General features: G+C 35.2%; 1 protein-coding gene across 1 annotated transcript in view; it reads left to right on the top strand.

Annotated features, from left to right (window-relative positions):
- The window catches only part of diaph3 (diaphanous-related formin 3), a 96,507-nt gene that overhangs the window by 58,389 nt on the left and 19,362 nt on the right, over window positions 1–18,756 (top strand). Inside the window, exon 3 of the mRNA XM_026274714.1 lies at window positions 513–617. Coding sequence (XP_026130499.1) covers window positions 513–617 — 105 coding nt within the window. The remainder of the gene's footprint in view (window positions 1–512; window positions 618–18,756) is intronic.

Here is an 18,756-nt window from a genome sequence, read left to right as displayed (position 1 = left end):
GAATAACAAAAAACATAATTAATATAAATGTTTGGATCTGTAGGTGTTAAAGATATGTAAAATATCTTTTTTTTCAGTATTCTTTGTGTTTTTGTCATTCTCATCTACTTACCTTTTTTATGTCATAAAATGCAGGGAAGATGTATTTGCTTGATGGATTTACAAGCAGAGGTTGACTTCCTGCGGTTTAATTTATTCTCATTTCCAAAAAGAACAGGTGCTAGGCATGATTTGATTCATGTAAGGCTTTTGAAATGGCAAGATGTAAAGATGCTCTTTACCTTTCTCCACTGTTTACATTCAGCATCTCCAGTACTATTTTCTTTTGATTAGAACTATACTGAAATCAGTAAATTATTTGATACACCCTTTTCTTTGGGGTCGAAGGTTTTGCCATTTATAATGGAGAATCTCATAAAGCAGTTCACAATACAGTCAATCTTAAGAGGATTTTTCTTGTAAAAAGATTCCTTTTTCTTCTCTAACATACAGTATGTGGTTTGTGTTTTCAGGAGGATATGAATCTTAATGAAGAGAAGAAAGCTCCTCTCAGAGAAAAAGACTTGAGCACAAAAAGGGAGATGGTCCTTCAGTACATCATCACAGCTGCAAAACCCGTAAGTCAAAGAATGATCGCAGCCACACAGACTAACATATTAACCTGAAAGGATGAGCAGTAAATACATTTGATTCCTGTTCTGTCCCTTTGAGCTTCCTTTTGCTTCATAATGGATGCTAACCATGATACTGAATAAGAAGACGGACTCTTTTGACCTAACAGTCATCCAATCAGTTTGTGTGTCGAATATGTCAGCATTTTTGTAAGACAGAAAATAAGCAAAGGTGCAGAATCACCACAGAGACACCGTGTGCCTGTGTGTCCATGTTCATTTGTTGTTGTGTGCCTTTGCCAACTACGTGCGAGGCTGTTATTGTACCGGTGGGTTTGCCCCGATAAAAATATCTGTAACTGCAGGCCTGTTATGAGGACATTGACAGGCTAAAGACTGTATTTATCGGAGATGATTGCCCTCATTTTAGTTTGTCTCTTTTGTTCACTTGTCCTGAGGTGAGAGGGGAGGCGTTGTACCTCCTCATGTATACTTATGAACTCATAATGCTGTCGTAAAGGATGGAAGAATTATCTTCCAATGTTTAGTTTGCTTTTCCGCAAATAGCCTGGAGCTTTTTATGCTAGAATACTGGTGGGAAATACGGAAAACTGTTGAGAAATATAGATATTAATATAAAAGTGTCATTCCACGAAATCGGTGCCTTTTCTAAAAGGAAACCTAAATAAGTTTTAACAACATTTTTTAAAGGGTCAATAAATCCCCCGTTTCCAAATTGGTTAGTTCTCACCACATTTAAAAAAAAAAAAAAAAGCTAAAAAAGTGGGTGTGGTGAGCAGAAGAGGGGGAAGAGGGGAGACAGACAATACACACAGCTTTGACTTCAGACAGTTTAATTTCGCTCCCATTGAGTTAAAAACACAGATAAATGCACAGCCATTTGCACTCTTCATTGAAAACGTATGAATGCACTGTTGCACCTCTGAGAACTTTTAAGGCTTATACTGTGGTGTTTATATAAGCCTTTTGACGTGTTTTGTCACAGAGCTGTAAAAACGGTTATGCTCACTAAGTGAATGAATCGTGTTTGTGCTGTACTCTTTTTACAAAGCAAAAACAAACACTCTTCTTCGATCCATTAACCTTTATCTCAGTTAATGTGCGCGATGTCAACTTATAGTCTGAAATGACTGTCATAGCTAAGCAACACATGCTGTTGTGAATAATTAAGGGAAGCATCTTCTCATAGGATAAGAACACACAAGTCTCATGAATAATTAAATAGACACAGACATGCCATCAATGTACTATAGTCCATTGCCACGTGACAAATTGTGACGTCAACACAATGTTATATCCAGAAGATAAAAATTGCGCAAAAAAATAAATAAAATTAACCAGTTTTCTTCAACAGTTAAAATTATTGAATTCTAGCATTGTCTTCTATGATGTGCAACACAAACACTGCTAAAATCTCAGAAAAAGTAATTTGGGGTTCCATGACCCTTTGTATTGTATTGTGCCATCTCAGGCTATGTCATTTATTATTTAATGCCTATTTTTCTACCTCATGTTTTGATATTTTTGTCAAGCCTGTTATATACATAAGCATTAATATACTGCTATAGTTTAATTTTAACTATGTGATAGGTTTAGATATATGATCAGCATTTCGGTCTCTCTTTTCACTGGGATTGTTTGAAGTTTTGGATTTCAGGGCTCCCAAAATTTCTAAATCCCTGGTAGGAATCCCATCTCAGCAGCTTGGTCCACAAACTCTTCCTCTGCATACACTGTGAGTTTGTGTTGCTTAACATTCATCTAGGAAAGAGCTTCCCAAACTTCAGAGGGGTAAGGCCTCCCAAAAAGATAGCAAAAGCTCCATGACCCCTCCCCCACCTCCTTGTTTAAAAAAAAAATATATACATCATTTATATCTCATTCAAAGAGTTTTCTTTATTTTCATGACTATGAAAATTGTAGAGTCACACTGAAAATAAAGAAAACTCTTTGAATGAGCAGGTGTGTCCAAACTTTTGGTCTGTACTGTATTAATAGTCAGGGTCTCAGCAGATCCTTAAAAAATATTAAAACGTTTTAAATAAAATATATGTTTTTTTAAAGTCTTAAAATGAATGAAATAGAATGAAAGAAAGATATCGGAAAAACTAGTAAAAAGTAGTGTGTGCCTATAGCACAGGCATAATACACCATTTAGGGGGCAGTGTTTTCCCCGTAGGCCTGTCATAGAAACACACAAAGAAGTGTTTAATTTCTTGGAGTGGCAGCAGGGGGTCGGGGTTTCATATTTTTTTGATGCACCCCTGGGCGCCGCCCTATTGGTATTTTTCCAATACCAATAGCTAGCTTGGACCACACTGGCCGAAACCTATTAATTTACAGATAGTTTTTAAAATGGATGCTGAATAAAAACAAAAATAGTGGTTTATTAAAAAAAAAAAAAAAAAAAAAAAAAACTTTATTTAATCACCAAACGGACACAAGTTTACTTCAAGAATGTAGAATGAGGCATAGTTAAGTTTAAGTTCAGTGTTTAAAAAACAGAGCAAACGGAAAGAGTGATCGATATTATATCTCTATAAATGAAGCATACACTTTTTTAGAGCCACAGAAGGACAAACGTTTCAATGTAAATGCTCAATATATAATTCATTATCTACATTAATAATGATTCAGGGCAAATATCTAATTTAATGGAAAATTATTTGAATGGCGCGGCAGGATTTTCATTCAGCTACATTCAAATCCGGGTCTGACATTTCTTGCTCTGTTCAGCCTGCAGCATCACATTTCTAAACAAATAGCACATGCTGTCAATGATTTCAGCCATATGAGGCCGCTCTCGGACTGTATAATGAAAACAGACTCTTCACAGCCGCTCCAGCAACGGACCCAACCCGGAAAACTAAGTGATTAGTTTTTCAATTGTTACCGATTATTACCATAACTGATTGTTCCAGCAATCAACTATCGGTGCCGATTCATTGGCAAAACCGATACATCGGTCGATCTCTGCATGATATTCTTCAGTCGGCTTATAGGTTAATGAACTTGCTGCTTGATTTGCATTTAAATTTGCTAGTTTAGTATTAGGATAAAAAAAGGCATCAGGTACTTGATGGAGACTGGAGTCTTTGCCCCAAGCACTTTTTTACATGCTTATACATGTTGGTTGGAGCTACCTGCATTAAATTAATTGCTTAGTTTTAAGCCACACAGCTTAGAGGATTGTCTGTTTTTGCGTACACATCTTAGAATTGTTTTTTTTCACAAATCCTCCAGTTCTTCATTGCACAACATGCTCCACACAAGTGGAAACTCTATATGCAGGATTCAAGCAAGGTGGATAAAAATGCATTTTTTCCTAACAAAATTAATTCCCCAATCTAATCCTCCTGTCGGTTAGCTTTGCGTTCATTTACAGGGCCTGTGAATGATGGAAGAGGAACAAGAACAAGGGAGTTTAATTATAATGCCGTTCCTCTCTTTCCGCTGAGAATTTAATTATTTTGGAGTGCTTGGAGATTTCAGGATGATTCAATTTGGATTGTATTTGCTATCTGGAGTGGCTGGTCGGGACTTGTGGTTATTCTCCAATCAGCTCTAATCTCTTTCTGCATTTGGATTGCAGAAATTCATAGACCTTGGAAAATCATGATGATAAAACTGCCACTGTATTGGAATCTATTGTATTACTAAGAAAAATTACCTCAGAATAGATGACCCAACATCGGTCTTTCTCTAAAAAAAGAAACTAAAACTTTTTGAAGGCAAAAAATGTGTTTTACTGCAATCAAGTTTTTTTTAAAGTAATACTATTAAAACGTTATTGTAAATGCTCGTTAACCTGCATTCTTAATACTTTTAACACTTCCCCCCCCCCATTAATGCATCTTTGTGTTATCTTTTACTGCATTGAAAATTTGAATTAGTTACTCAAAAAAAAAAAAAAAATATATATATTCTTCCTTTATTTTGAACTTATTTTTATTATTACAGTTTGTGACATTTCACTTTTTTAATTGAGTCTCATTTTTTTTATCAGACTTGTGTTCCTGGGCTTTTGGTTTAGACTACCTGTTCATTCAAGCTACCCACCAACTACTCGACTTTGAAAATATGAAGTTTTTCGCATCCTTTCTTGTTAGGTTATACACAGCTTATTGCAAAGCCATTTTTAAAAATCAAATCTGTTGGACAGAACGGACGGTGATGTATTGGTGTTTTCGAAATTTCCCTTTTCATACTCAAATAAGCTTCTTCTTACACAGCTTTGACTAGTTTGATGGATGGACATTACTTTAAATGTGGAAAACGTCCTGGAGTTTCTCTCTCCCTCTCTCCTGCACTTGCCTGCTCCTGCCCTCCTTCATCTCTCACTCTCTCCATCTCTTGTCTTTTGACATTCAGGCCCAGTTGTTTACCCCCTGTCTGTGTTCTTGACGAATAATTGCCTCTCTCAGTGAAGCCTTTCCTGTTGGCTCTACTCCTTCGTCTTGCCTGGTAATTGAAGCTATAGATTCTGGCATAGGCTCCTCTCCCTCTCTCTGTTAATAACATTCACCTTTAAAAACATTCACCTTGTCATTGCCAGCATAGAGTCTGGGTATAATTACCATTTGCTGTACCTGGAATGGATGGTCGTAGTCAAAGCTTTTGGTCTTTTGGCAATTGATGTGTTGTCATTAGGTCTTGTTTAGTGCTCATTAAGTGATAATAAAAGAGCTGGAAACAACAAATCCCTGACATTGGAATACAAGTGGCACAGTTTGCCAGAATTATGTGGCATTCAGAATCGAATTGAAAATACTTTATAAATAATTTTCAGTTCCTGATTTTGAGGTAGCAAACAGGTTGCAATTTGAAGTTTTATATAAGGAAGTAAATAAAAAAATCTGATTAATCAGAGAATGATAGATGGATAGATTCAGTAGATGGAAAGATGAATGAATAGAACTGTGGATGAATCAACGGATGGGTGGATAAATGGATGGATGAACAGACAGACAAATGGATAGATGTATATATATATATATATATATATATATATATATATATATATATATATTGTTTTAATATTTAGAAAATGTCAATATAAATTAACTTCTAGAGAAGACAAAACAAATTATTTCACAGAATCCATAGCCTGTGAATTGCACTTCAGTAAATATGTCATTCTAAATGAATTTCACATGAAAACGATGCAGCTACTTCTGCAGTGAGGATGGTTGGCACTGATTATAGAAATTGTGGATGGTCAGGAAACAATATCAGTGTGAGCTAATGGAGTATGTTGACTCATCGTGTTCTGATAGCTAATGAATAAAGACATACTGCATGCATACCTGAGACACACTCAGACCAAAACTCATCCCTTAATTAGTCAGAGTATACGTCCATTAGTGACACAGAACAACCGTATTTGAGCTGTGAATAGGAATGTGGTAAGAGATAGCAGGAGGGTGAACTCTAAACATGTTCTCAGCACCATCATCATAATCCCTACCTCCATTATTTATGATCCCTGGTTCATGTGAGTGTCACTTATTTAGAAAAATGCTGCTGAATGTAATGAATTGACAGAATCAATGCTATTCTTACACCCTCGTCTGATTCATGGAATAAATAACTTGCTCTGTAATTACAAAGATTAACCTGTAACTAACCTTTCTTTTCCACTTGTGTGTCCTCTTCAAAGTATCACAAAATGTTGATCATGAAATAATTATTGGGTTTTAATACTTGGATGATAATGGGACTGATAAATTTATCCTATTCATGGTGTGGCTCTTTTGTTCAGCTCCAGATATGTGCTCTGGAATTCAACCATTTCATTGTAAAAAGGAACAATAGAGTTGGCAAATGGTACATGCATGAAATAGGCTACCATCCTGTAGTTTTGGATTAGCCTGATTAATTTAGGCCTGTCTTATTGGATCAAACATGGAGCACGAAGCATGAATTTGGACAATGGTATTTTTTTTTCTGAGGAAAATATGTTATGTTATATAACACAACTGTCTCCAGGCTCCAAAATCGTTTTTTTTTTTTTTGTATGTGAATGTGTGTGCTAGCAAATAAATCTTTAATGATTGACAATGCTAATAAACCACATAGAGCATGTATCTCACTGCACCGTTGTTTCGTGTTTTCTGAAAGTCAGAGTAATTGGGAGACATAGTTACTGAATAATAAGGCTTTAAGCAACCTAGTGTCTAGTTCACCATTTCTTTCCTCGTTAGCATGTCTAATACTGTTACTACAAGCCATGCATCCTCAACCGAACTCTACCACCATCTGACCCAGTGCACACCAAATAAACTTAGATTGAACTGAGGCCAACCTGTCTGTAGCAGTTGCCTGTTAGATGTATAGAATGTATATAAGTGTTAGTTTGGTAGTTAATGTTTTGACTTCAAAAACAAAGATTTACCACAACAGGGAATGGTGCTAAAATCAATAATATGTGGTATTAAAGACAAAGCTACCAAGGAAAATAGACATTTTCTTAAAGTACATAATTAATTAACATAGTTAACAAAAACATTACTAAAGTAATGAGTTTATTCAACAATTTCTTCTCTTTTTTGGTCAGTCTTCAACATGGATTCACAAGGGTACCATGACACATGAGTGTGGTGCTGCTGATGCAGGAGCTGGCATTCTGATGTAGAACGTCCATCTCTTAGTTCGTCATCTCTGTTTTGGTTCACATAAATAAGGCTGGGCAAAAAATTGGAAGTCATCCTCTGTCAAAATCTCCAGACATGTTTACGAAGACTGTTTTATGTGCAACGTCCAGGTTCTATATGAGAATGCTGGCTCCTGCATCAGCAGCATCACACGCATGTGCATCATGGTACTCTCGTGAATGCATGGTGGAGACTGACACACTAGAAGGTATTGTTGAATAAAGTCGTTATTCTTGTTTTCTGTGCACACAAAAAGTATTCTTGCAGCTTCATCAAATGAAGGTTGAACCACTGATCTCACATGGGCTATGGACCTTGAACATGGTAGTCCCGTTGCTGTTTATGCAGGGTCAGAAAGCTGTCAGACGTCATCAGGAATATCATAATTTTTGTTCTGAAGATGAACAAAGTTCTAACGGGTTTGGAGGGTAAGTATCAAATTTCATTGATGACAAACTCTCATTCCAGGAAAATGTGGACCATATACACAAAAAAGCGAGACAGCGTTTAGGCCTACTCAGGAAACGAAGAAAATTTAATATCGATAGGAGGGTCCTGACCATTGTTTATAGATCGATGATCTGTGAAAGTGTTTTAATAATATTGTATCGTGGTATTCCAATTTAACAATGAGACAGAAAAATAAATTAACACGAGTAATTAACGAACCATTAACCTTATGCGCAAAACCAAAGTAATTAACTGGCCAGAAACAGAGTACAATGCAAGAGCTGTATTTACACTTTGTAGAAAAATAAGTAAAAAAAAAGGCGATTGAAGTACATTCGGACCAAACTCATCCACTTCAGGGCGAAGGCTGCATATACCACTGGCTAAAAAGAACCTAAATAAAGATCATTTGTACCATTGGCGGTGACTGTTTTGAATCAAATTCTTGACTGAGGTATTATCATGAGGTATTTTTCTAGGTAGGTGTATATGTACATAATGTATTGTATTATTATTTTTATTTTTCTTGGGGGGGGGGGGGGGGGGCGTATTTTATTATGTGATATGTGAATGTATAGTATTATCTGTTTGGATTTATTTTCAATACCAGTGTCCAAGATACATTTCTGTTCAATAAATCTGTACAAGCAACAAGTAATTCTGTCATTAATTTTCATTTTCGGGTCAATTATCCCTTTAACATTATTGGTGTGTTGTTGCAGTACTACTGAAATAGTTTTTTGTGGTTATTGATGATTTGGCAACAGAGTATTTCAAAGACAACCATGGCTGAAGGTCAGATTTTCAAAGTTTTATTTTCTATCCTTTTGAAAATCTGAAGGTGAACGTATGACATTGGTCATAATTTGATTTTGAAAAAAGTGTGCCTCTGAAAAGATTGTGGTTATTGAAAAAGACCATTGTGCTTTGACCTTATCACACCATCCAGTGCATAACTGTGGGCAGATTTTATAGAGAACTCTGCACGCAAAAAAAAAAAAAAAAACAGCAATGTTGACAAATGCAGGTTTTTAGTTGATTTCTGAAAAAAAAGCACCTTTTTCACCCTGACAGTTTTGTAGCAGCTGTACAATGTTGCAGATGTTGTGAGGAGAGAAAGCCAGACTAATTACAGTCAATCACAAGCTTTGTTCATTTACAGACCTGACTCAACGGCACCTCGACAGTGGCATGACGTGTGTCAGAACAGACTTAAAATACTAAAGGAACTGTGAACTAAATCATGCGGCCTTTGTAACAGGATGACTGTGGCCTTTCTTGATTTTAATGTGATCTTACTTTAGGTGATGTTCAGAGTAGATAAAAGAGTAGAGTGAAAAAAAGGGTAAATTAAAAAGAAAAACAATTAAGGCTTCAGGTAATGAAAAGAGTTAGTTTTAAGATACACACAGATTGTGTATGTGTTTTATAGTCTGAATGTTTCCCCAGATTCATTAAAATACAGGGACAGGCACGCTGAGCTGATCTCTGTTCCAAGGACAGCGCTACCATTAGGCAGTCACAACATTCATCAGTCAAATTAGGAATGTTTTATTCAGCATAGAGAGAAAATGGAAATTCACTCCTCTAAAGGTTATGTAAATAGCCAACAGTGTGCTCTCAGCACTGACAGAAATGCCCACTCATTTATTAACTGGCTAATTAGTTATTTCTTTTTTTTTTATATTTTGCTTCTAATGGTCTGACAGCTGTGCAGCATGGGGGTATCCCTGGAAGATCTCTTAAAGAAACATGGTGTACCTTTTGCTTAAGGCTGCAGCTTTTATTTGCAGATTTTTGCCAAGGTAACAAATCAAGATGCTGCCTGTTCTGGGCCAGGCTTTTATAAAGTAAACAAGTTAAAAAGTTTTGTTAATATTAGGGCCGTAACTTTTGAGAAAAATCAAATTCGAACGGATATTGAATATCATGCAATGTATTTGAATATATTCGAATATCTACGTGCCCCCGCCCCACGCATATATAAAAAAAACACCATAGCCTAATGGAGATTCAATCACAAATTTATTAACAGTGAGTCATAAACAGGACTATCTGGATTATTCTTTTTTTTACTTGATGTTTGAAACAGCAGGTTATCAACTTATATGAAGTGCCACTATGCATATCCCAAAACATTAGGCTAAATGAAAAAAAAAAACCAACAAAAAAAAAAAAACATTCAGAACAGGCACAAACAATAACGTGACAACTTAAACAGCAGCAGGAGTAAGGCATATAGCCTAGCCTAATTCATGTCTTAATATTGTTTGCAAGAAACACCAGTCTATCAACTTGATCTGGATTAAGAAGACACGTTCGGAGCGCACAGACGTGCCTGGTTACTAGCTAGTATTCGCGTGATTTGGTCATGGGCCTACGCTACAATACGTCTAAAGTGCCCTCTACTGGATAAGATGGCAAAGAATAAAATAAAAAACAAAAGGTATAATCATAGACTGTAAAAAATGCGCTACACATGTCATTTAAAAAAATGGATATTTTATTTATAGTTCGATTACGGATATTTCACGTCATGTTCGAATGCATATTCGAAAATCGAATAAAAAGTGACAGCCCTAGTTAATATTGACATGAAACCTGACATGACTTGCTTTGATACAGCATATTTGAAAGCGTCAGTAGCTATGTTTCCATCACCTATTTTAATGTGCATTTCAAAGAATCGCATGAGAAATGAGTGATGGAAATGCCAAATTTCTTATAAAAATCCTTTAATTGGAAAAAAAAGTTTTTACGCTTGCTTGAGGTGGTTTTTGACTTGGGCGAAAAAGGGTAGCGAGTGATGTGAATAATGGGAGCTGGAAATGCATTTTGCAAATAAATTCCTCCAAACGCATCAAAAAAAGTCATGTGACTTCATATGAATAACCAGCAGACCGATCTCATTCCACAGTGTCTGAAATGTTGTTATGGTCATTTGGAAATGCACAAGCTAAGTCTGTGAAAGTATTTTTGTATAACTCCCAGAAATGTCTTACACGACTGAACTGAACTGTGTTTCGTCTGCTCGCTCTGAGGCGCAAGTAATGTATTATATGTGAAAATTATTATATTCTCCTATTTTTCGTAGTGATTTATTGTGCCAGTTTATCAAGAAGCTTTGATTTTGTTTTCTTTGACACTTTGGATGGAAACAATGCTTGTTTGCAAATGTTTTATGCGATATTCCAGTTCTGTGCACAAGTTACATTCACAATGGATGCATGGATACCCGGCTAGTGGAAGGGAAGCTTTTCAGTATATGACATTGCTGAATTAAATCATATGGTTTTAGAATGTGTAAGTGAATGACATATTTCCTTTTAGTGTACTGTTTATTTAAACTCATTGTATTACGAAATAAAAACTGGTGTATGTGTATGTAAATCTGGTCCAGCATCAGGCTCATTTGCAGAATGCGTCTTCCTATTTCTCTGCTTAGCTATGCAGATGAGATGGTATGGTGGAATGCCTGTCAATGCGCCTTCAGCATTTATGAGTTACGCCAAGGTCTATAGAAATCCACATCTATGATCATTCCATAATTGTACTCATCATAACAAACTGAAGCACATGTTCTTCTATGAAGATTTTTTTCTAAGCCTTGCTACTGTAGTCCCTGACTAAAAAATACAACAACCTAGTGATCAAGTGCTTCAGTAGGAGCTGACAGCGGTGATGAAGATGGATCCAGTAAGCTGTAGGAACACAGGTGTGAGTGATTGTCTTCCCAGATGTAGCTTAGTTTGGTAGTCTGTAGTAAACCACCACTTCCAGAGGAGACAGTCTGTCTGATGCAGGGTGACAGGACCTTGCGTTCTTCTGCTGTTTTTCTTGTAAATTGTGGATGAGTTGCTCCACAGTTTAGATACCACATAGTTGTTGAAAACATTTACTGTAGGTATGTGTTAATAATAAATGAATAAAAACAATAAATAAACAAAAACAGTTAATATTAGAATGGTATAGCCCAGGGCCAATGTGTTGAATATTTACAGTGGTACTTGCTGGAGATTTATAAAATTATGCAGCATCTCAATAACACATTAATTTTAATGGGCTTTTTAAAATAGTATTTATAATATTATTTTATTTATAAAGTATTTATAGTAATTTTTGCAAACATTTTATTTATATCATTATTCAAAGACTAACACATTTAAAAGTATTAAGGCAAGATGTTTTCATAGTGTCAGAGCAATTATATAAATACTGAGATGCATAAATGTTGTCAAAAAGCAGAAAAGAGAGCATTCTGTCTCAATCCAGTTGACACTTATTTTGTCTTTTTGTTTCTATTTGTTTTCACCAGTTTTCATCCTGCTGCTTTCAAGCCGTGTTTTAAAAGTATTGTTTGTAACATTTGTACTTTTGACACATAATGGACTGCATGCAAATGTACATTGAAAAATTCTGCAGGTATTATGCAGATAGTTTTAAGTTAAAATGTTTATTTAGAAAAGGCAATCTGTTGAAGTGTTTGTAAACAAATAGAAGGGGAGTATTCATGTGGATTTTTTAGGTTAATCTACATTTTTTATGTCCTTTCCTTACTATATCCCTTGCACCTCTGTTCCATTTCTTCCTCTTGAAAACACCTAATTAGCTTCCTGACTGTAAAAATTCTACATTGGTGTTCAGTTCTCTAACTGTGACAGAAATTAATTGGTAGTGATTTTGATGTGCTAGCTAACAAAGCACATTGCCTGCTCATCAACTCAGTTGACCCCTTCTTTATTTTACAGTGACTCTCTTTGCTTCATACTTAACATTTTTTTTTAGAAGTGTGATTGTACAAATCTGAGGCTATAGGTGCTAGGGGTGGGAATCTATGGGTATCTCACAATTTCATCCCAATTAAGAAGCCCACGATTCGAATCGATTACGATTAATGATGAGTGGTCAACCGATATATTGCCAAAGCCAATATATCGGCCGATATTTTGAGTTTTTCTGCTTGACCAATGTGTTCGAGGTTGGATTTTGACGGCGCACCAGACTTTTATTTTGATGGAGCTGAGAGGGCCAGCGCCTGATCACACACAGTGCTCACACTCTCTCTCTTGTTCATCGTCGTCATTAACAGTTCTGTCTATTATGGATAGAAGTCTGTCTTATAATCAGATAGAATTCTATTATTAGAAATAGAAAACATTATAATACTTTCTCGTTTGCTGTCAACATTAAGCAAATATGCATTTATATAATTTAAACAAATCTTTGAATGACTAATGAATATTTAATTTCACAAACCTTCCAAACTTAGTCATATCCAGCTGTGAGATCTTGTAAAGTGTGCATTTTTATCCAGCATGATCACGTGCTCTCTGTGTGACATTCGGTCCGTGTTAATTGAAACTCTAAACTCGTGAATTTTAAATTATGCTGCACTTTATGCATTTGCCCACTGTCATTTTTAATGTCATTTTCACTGTGTGCTGTACGTAAAATGAGGGTTACCCTGGCTTTATTTGAAAAATATGATTCGCAGTGCGAATAAACGTCCCTGAATACTGAGTGCCCTGTGGGTTACTGTGTTTACTTTCTTTTTAGTTATATTTTGTATTAAATATTTATTTATTTGTGAATAACACTTTTTTCATCTAAAGTATGTTTATTTTACAACTTTCTATTCTATTATTTTTCCTCAACCGTAACAAGTTCTTATTACCATGCAACTTTCGCCTCATTGTAGACCCAACACCATCCTCTCTTCTGGAGTAAATGTCAGTGGAGTCTTGGGGTCTTAAGCAGTGGTCACAGCAAGTGTTTCTCATCGTTGAGGCTAGAGAAATGAAAAGCTCAGCGGTTGCCAGATTGGCAAGCTTTATTAGTCTAGTCTTGGGTCTTTTTCTGTGGGTTTGGTAGGAAAATGGTGGCATTCTGTTCGCCACTTAATTCTCTTGACCAGCGGGACATTGAGAGGTCACTGCTGGACATCACCAAGCAATCAAAACCACATTTACTTGTCTAAACCCTGAAACACATCAACAACGGAGGGTGCCCCTAAAACTAATTTGCTTCGGGAGGGAAAGGGTAAGCTCAGGCGACTGGTGATGTGAAGTGACCAGTGAAGAACATTTTAGAGTTCAGCAGGGCTTTTCGGCTGTGTTATTGAGACTTTGTGAGCTGATCCATCTCTGACTTCTTGTCTGTAACTTAGTAGATGTGTTGTTCGTTTGCACACTTGATGTGGAAATTTGTGTCCTTCTGCTGGAATCTTTCCTTTCAGTCTCTGAGCATGTGTTTTCTGGGTGTGCATTGTTGTAATGATAATATTTGCCAGCTGCCACCAACCACAATTTAATAAGGTTTTAAATAAAACAAATAATCATGTTTATAATATTGGTCTATTTAATTATGCTTTCTTCAACTGTGTTTAGATATTCATCTCAAAATGTATATTAATTTTTCATACTGTACACTGTATATCTTCATTTTTCAATTTTAGCTTTATAACTGACAAATGATGAAATGGTTTAATCATTAGAAAAGCCTTTATTTTTAACTTGGCTGAAGCAGCCATTTGTAATTTAAATGTGCGAGGCTTCCGGTCTCGTAGTCAGTTATCCTGCTTGATATTGCATATTATTTTCATTCATTTTCATAATCATAAACTCACTGTTTTATAGTGGACATTTCATAATTATAGTTAATATTTAGTAATTATAGTTTTATAATTAGATTAAGAAGACTGGCTAACACTTTTGATTGTTTTGAGTCGCTCATGAAACAAACTCCTTTTTTTTTAATTCTCTCTGTAGTGTCTCTTGACCAGACTCTTCTAAGCTAAAGTTTTTGAGTCTGAACTTTGTTTATTTTTATTTAATAAATTAAATTAAATGGGCAGGCCTACATCTGAATTTATATTTTATTTGAATTACATTTGTTTCTTGTCAACTATGAGGTCCATACAAGTTTATTATTTTTGTATTTATTTTGTATTTTTTTGTGAACAGTGGCTTTATGTATTCATATGCACTGCTTGTATGCCAGCAATCACATACTGGTGAGAAGTGAATAATATTTTACAACCAAAAAAAAGCAGACTCCTTTTTTTTTTTTTTTTGCAAAAAAAAAAACTGCTATAGAGGTAAACATTCATTATTGTGGAAAACTGCTTTGCATTTTTTTCTTTTTTTTATTTAATTTTTCTACCACAGTTGCTATCTACAGTTTGTTTTTCTGTTATGCACCTCCTGACAATGTAGAAACATGTGCAGAGAAGAATGAAAGTAATGGATGCCTGAATGGTGCTTTTATTTTTTCACCCACACAGCCTTGTTATCTGCATGTTGCAACTTGCAACATACAGCATACTGTACATACATTTTCTGTCATTATGATTCCTTTTTTCTTCAATACAATCTTTGACTTGATTAAAAACTCAATATTACTGACATAGCTGAATTTTTTTCTTTTTTAAAATGCTTTGTCTTGTTTGTACATCCAAATGATGCACAGAACTATTTTTAATGTCTGTTACTGTAATATCCTAAAAGCTGGGTCAAATCCCTATTACAGTGGCCTGTGTCTTTTCTCATGCTTAGAATCCACCTTCTTCATCACCTTGAGTCTTTCAAGTGTATGTCTGTGCTGAAACACCTTTTCTTGCCCCCAGGATAGTCCATTTTATGCAGCTAATCATACATTACTGCTCTAATTATCTCTTGCCATTGACCTGCCTTTGAAAGGGTTGCATGTGGGACACGTGCAGCACTCGAAGGAGCCTAAGGAGAGGTTGAAGGGGAGCTATCCACTCCAAAATTCTTTCTGCTCTAAGTTAATTCCCGTCCTTGACTGACTCTTACTTATGAACTCCTGGTTTATCATATAAGGTGTTCGGGACATCTTTCCTTTTTGTGTTTCACAGAGAAATGGTCATTTTTTTTTTGTATCAGGGAGAGGATGATGGTAAATGTCAGCCCTATTAAAGATCCTCTGCCAATAACCCACAAATTCCACTTCTCCATTTGTCGACGGTTGACCCCAGCAGATTGCAGACAGGAATTAGGCACTATCTGCTGTGAGCCTGCCGTAAAAGTGATGGTGAGATTTTGCTATAATCTCTTAATTCCCTCAGATAGACACGTCTGTGCCACGGCTGAATGTGACACAAGATTCATATTCTTTATTTTATCTCTTTTATTTATGGCTGTATTAAAGCACTTGACATTTACACACCTTTTAAGTGTAGCTCACACCTTGCCTCTTAAGTTATGGCTTAATCTACATTTCTTGAAGTTCAGAGAGCTTGCATAAAGCTTTTCTTAGAAAGGAGAGGAACCTGAGAGGGTGTATTGAATTAAACAGATAGGATTTTATGTTTTGGATTAAATCACAGGCATAAGAACATTTGTAAGAGAATCGTGCCCTGTTAATTTTCCCCTTGTGTGTTATAAAAAGTACTTTGAGAACCTCAATTACTCAACCTGAAACAGATACAATGGATACTACTAATGGTAAAAGTTAAAGAAAATTTAATGTTTTTACATTTATACACATTTTCATTTAATATGGTGATATATTTTAGGCTACTTCTTATGGAAAACTTTGAAGCATTAAATCTGAAGGTTTAAAGTTTATGAAAGATGTGTGAACTCATTTTAGATTAGCACTGATTTAAATGCAGATATTTTTTGCAGAAACCTAGGTAGTATGTTTTGGATTATAATGAATCAGGAAAAAGTGTATTTGAGCTAAGCATTTATTTCTATTATTGATGTTTTTTATCAAATTGTTAATAAAACCTTTGACTCATTGGGTCTCACTGAGCGAGTTTTCATTGTTTAAAAACACAGAAACATCAGCACACCTGTTTTTAATGCTGCTATTAATGTGTTAATGAGAACTCTGCATATTATGCAGCCTTCTTTTCTTTCTACCTATCCTCTTCAAGGTCTCTTAGTTATTTTAATACTTCAATAAGTACTGTTGAACTGTCTGTGAACAACAGGAAAAAAGATAAAGCGATGCATTAATAATTATGTCTCTCTAGTTTTTAATCTTGAAAGGCTGCACCTGATTGATTTACAAATGAGTGTTTTTCAGTTTCTTTAGTAAATAATGCAAGTCCCTGAATCAATTCAATTCAATTCAGTGCTGAAGGTGCCAATTTCAGCTTTGAACACTTCCAGTTATTTTTTTTTCTGAAAGACAGTTTAACCAGTTTTTGGTTGTGCACCTGTTTACCACATCATGCTGCTGAAAAATAATTTCCGTTCTTACTGACTAATTGCGCATCTTGTGGTTGTCTGCCTTTTTTAGGAATAATTTCTAAAGAAAAGTATTATAATAGCTCAAATGTTCCTTTATGGAAAATGGATGCTTTACTGTGATAACAGTAAAGCATCCCGTGGAGTTCAGAAGATAATTGCCAGATAAATGTGAATTCTATTGTCGACAAAAGCTTTTTTGAAAATTGCAGGTGCTCAGTGAAATAAGACAGGCATGATATTAAATCAGATCAGACCCTTTCCCCCATCTTCACCTTAACTCTTCTGATATCTAGTGTGCTGCTCTTCAACTCCAACCGAAGAGAAAAAAGTTTTTTTTTTTTTTTAGTTGGCTTACTTCCTCTCCATCCCCTGACGCTTTAACTTCCATAAGCACAGTTCTGTAATTCCCTCCAAGGTTTCACAAGGCCATGATAGCCTTTCCACAATCTACTCTCAATTTAGTTTTTGTCATTGCTGAAAGGCTGTGTTTGCAAACCAATTATTTTAATGGAGAAAGAAAGAACACCTTTTTTGATTTGCATTTCAGTGCATGTGATAAATTCTTTATCTCATAATTACACTGTAGGTTTGGTAATGGAGTGTATTTTAATGAACCAGGCTTTTGCATGACAATGAGCTGTGATGGTGACAATGGAGGTATGGCTGTCAAATAGAGAAAGAGGGCATAAGCAATTAAAGGCGCAATCGTGAGGCCCATTTTAACTGACCAAACTCGTCTGTAGCTCTGTGGCCTGATCATCTTTTTAGTTTTAATTAATTAATTATTTGAATTGTGTCAGGGCTCAACACTTAAGTTTTTATTTATTTATTTATTTATTCATTTATTTATTTTTTTACTGTTCCAGCCGTGCCACTGGTTCAGATTTTTACTTGCCCTGCCAACATTTTCACTGGCCCTGCCACAAAAAAATGTAATTGTTGCTGTTCTTGTGTTACAACAAATAAGCTTATATCACACCAATATTTTAGATACCAGTTAAATTTTACAATTCTCGATTTCAATTTCAATACCCCGGCAAAAACCACTAGCCTGACAAATATAAAGTTCCTACATTTATAAAAGACAAGTGTACAGTCAGTAAATAAGAACAAATAAAGTAATAGCACAATTAAAAATATAGCACAAAGATAGAATTTAAATGATTATTTAGGTTTTTGTATTTGTAGATCTTCAGGACAGTACAGAACAAAAACACATGTGCAATGTTTGATTTATATTACACTGTATCATTTCAAAATCTGAAGCAAAAACAGAATAGTTTTTTCGAAACTTTTGGCTGAAAACCGAAGCTGGAGCCAAAAATGCTTTTTAAAGATTATTTATTATTTTACTAAATAATACAAATAAATTTTGTAAGACTTTTTAATTTAACTCAATTTTAATCATACTGAATAATAATAATAATAATAATAATAATAATAATAATAATAAAAAATGAACATGTTTTACTGAAAGTAGCAATAAAATTGATTGGACAGCATTTATATTAATATTAGTAACACATTACAATAAGGTTCATTAGTTAACATTAGTTAACTTTTAGTTAACATGAATTCTTAAAGGGTTAGTTCACCGAAAAATGAAAATTATGTCATAAAGGACTCGCCCTCATGTCGTTCCAAACCCGTGAGACCTCCGTTTATCTTCAGAACACCGTTTAAGATATTTTAGATTTAGTCCGAGAGCTCTCAGTCCCTCCATTGAAGCTGTGTGTACGGTATACTGTCCATGTCCAGAAAGGTAAGAAAAACATCATCAAAGTAGTCCATGTGACATCA

The sequence above is a fragment of the Carassius auratus genome, chromosome 11 (assembly GCF_003368295.1).
Source record: "Carassius auratus strain Wakin chromosome 11, ASM336829v1, whole genome shotgun sequence".
NCBI lineage: Eukaryota > Metazoa > Chordata > Actinopteri > Cypriniformes > Cyprinidae > Carassius > Carassius auratus.
Note: the sequence above shows the minus strand (reverse complement) of the source record. Positions and strands in the feature narration are given on the sequence as shown.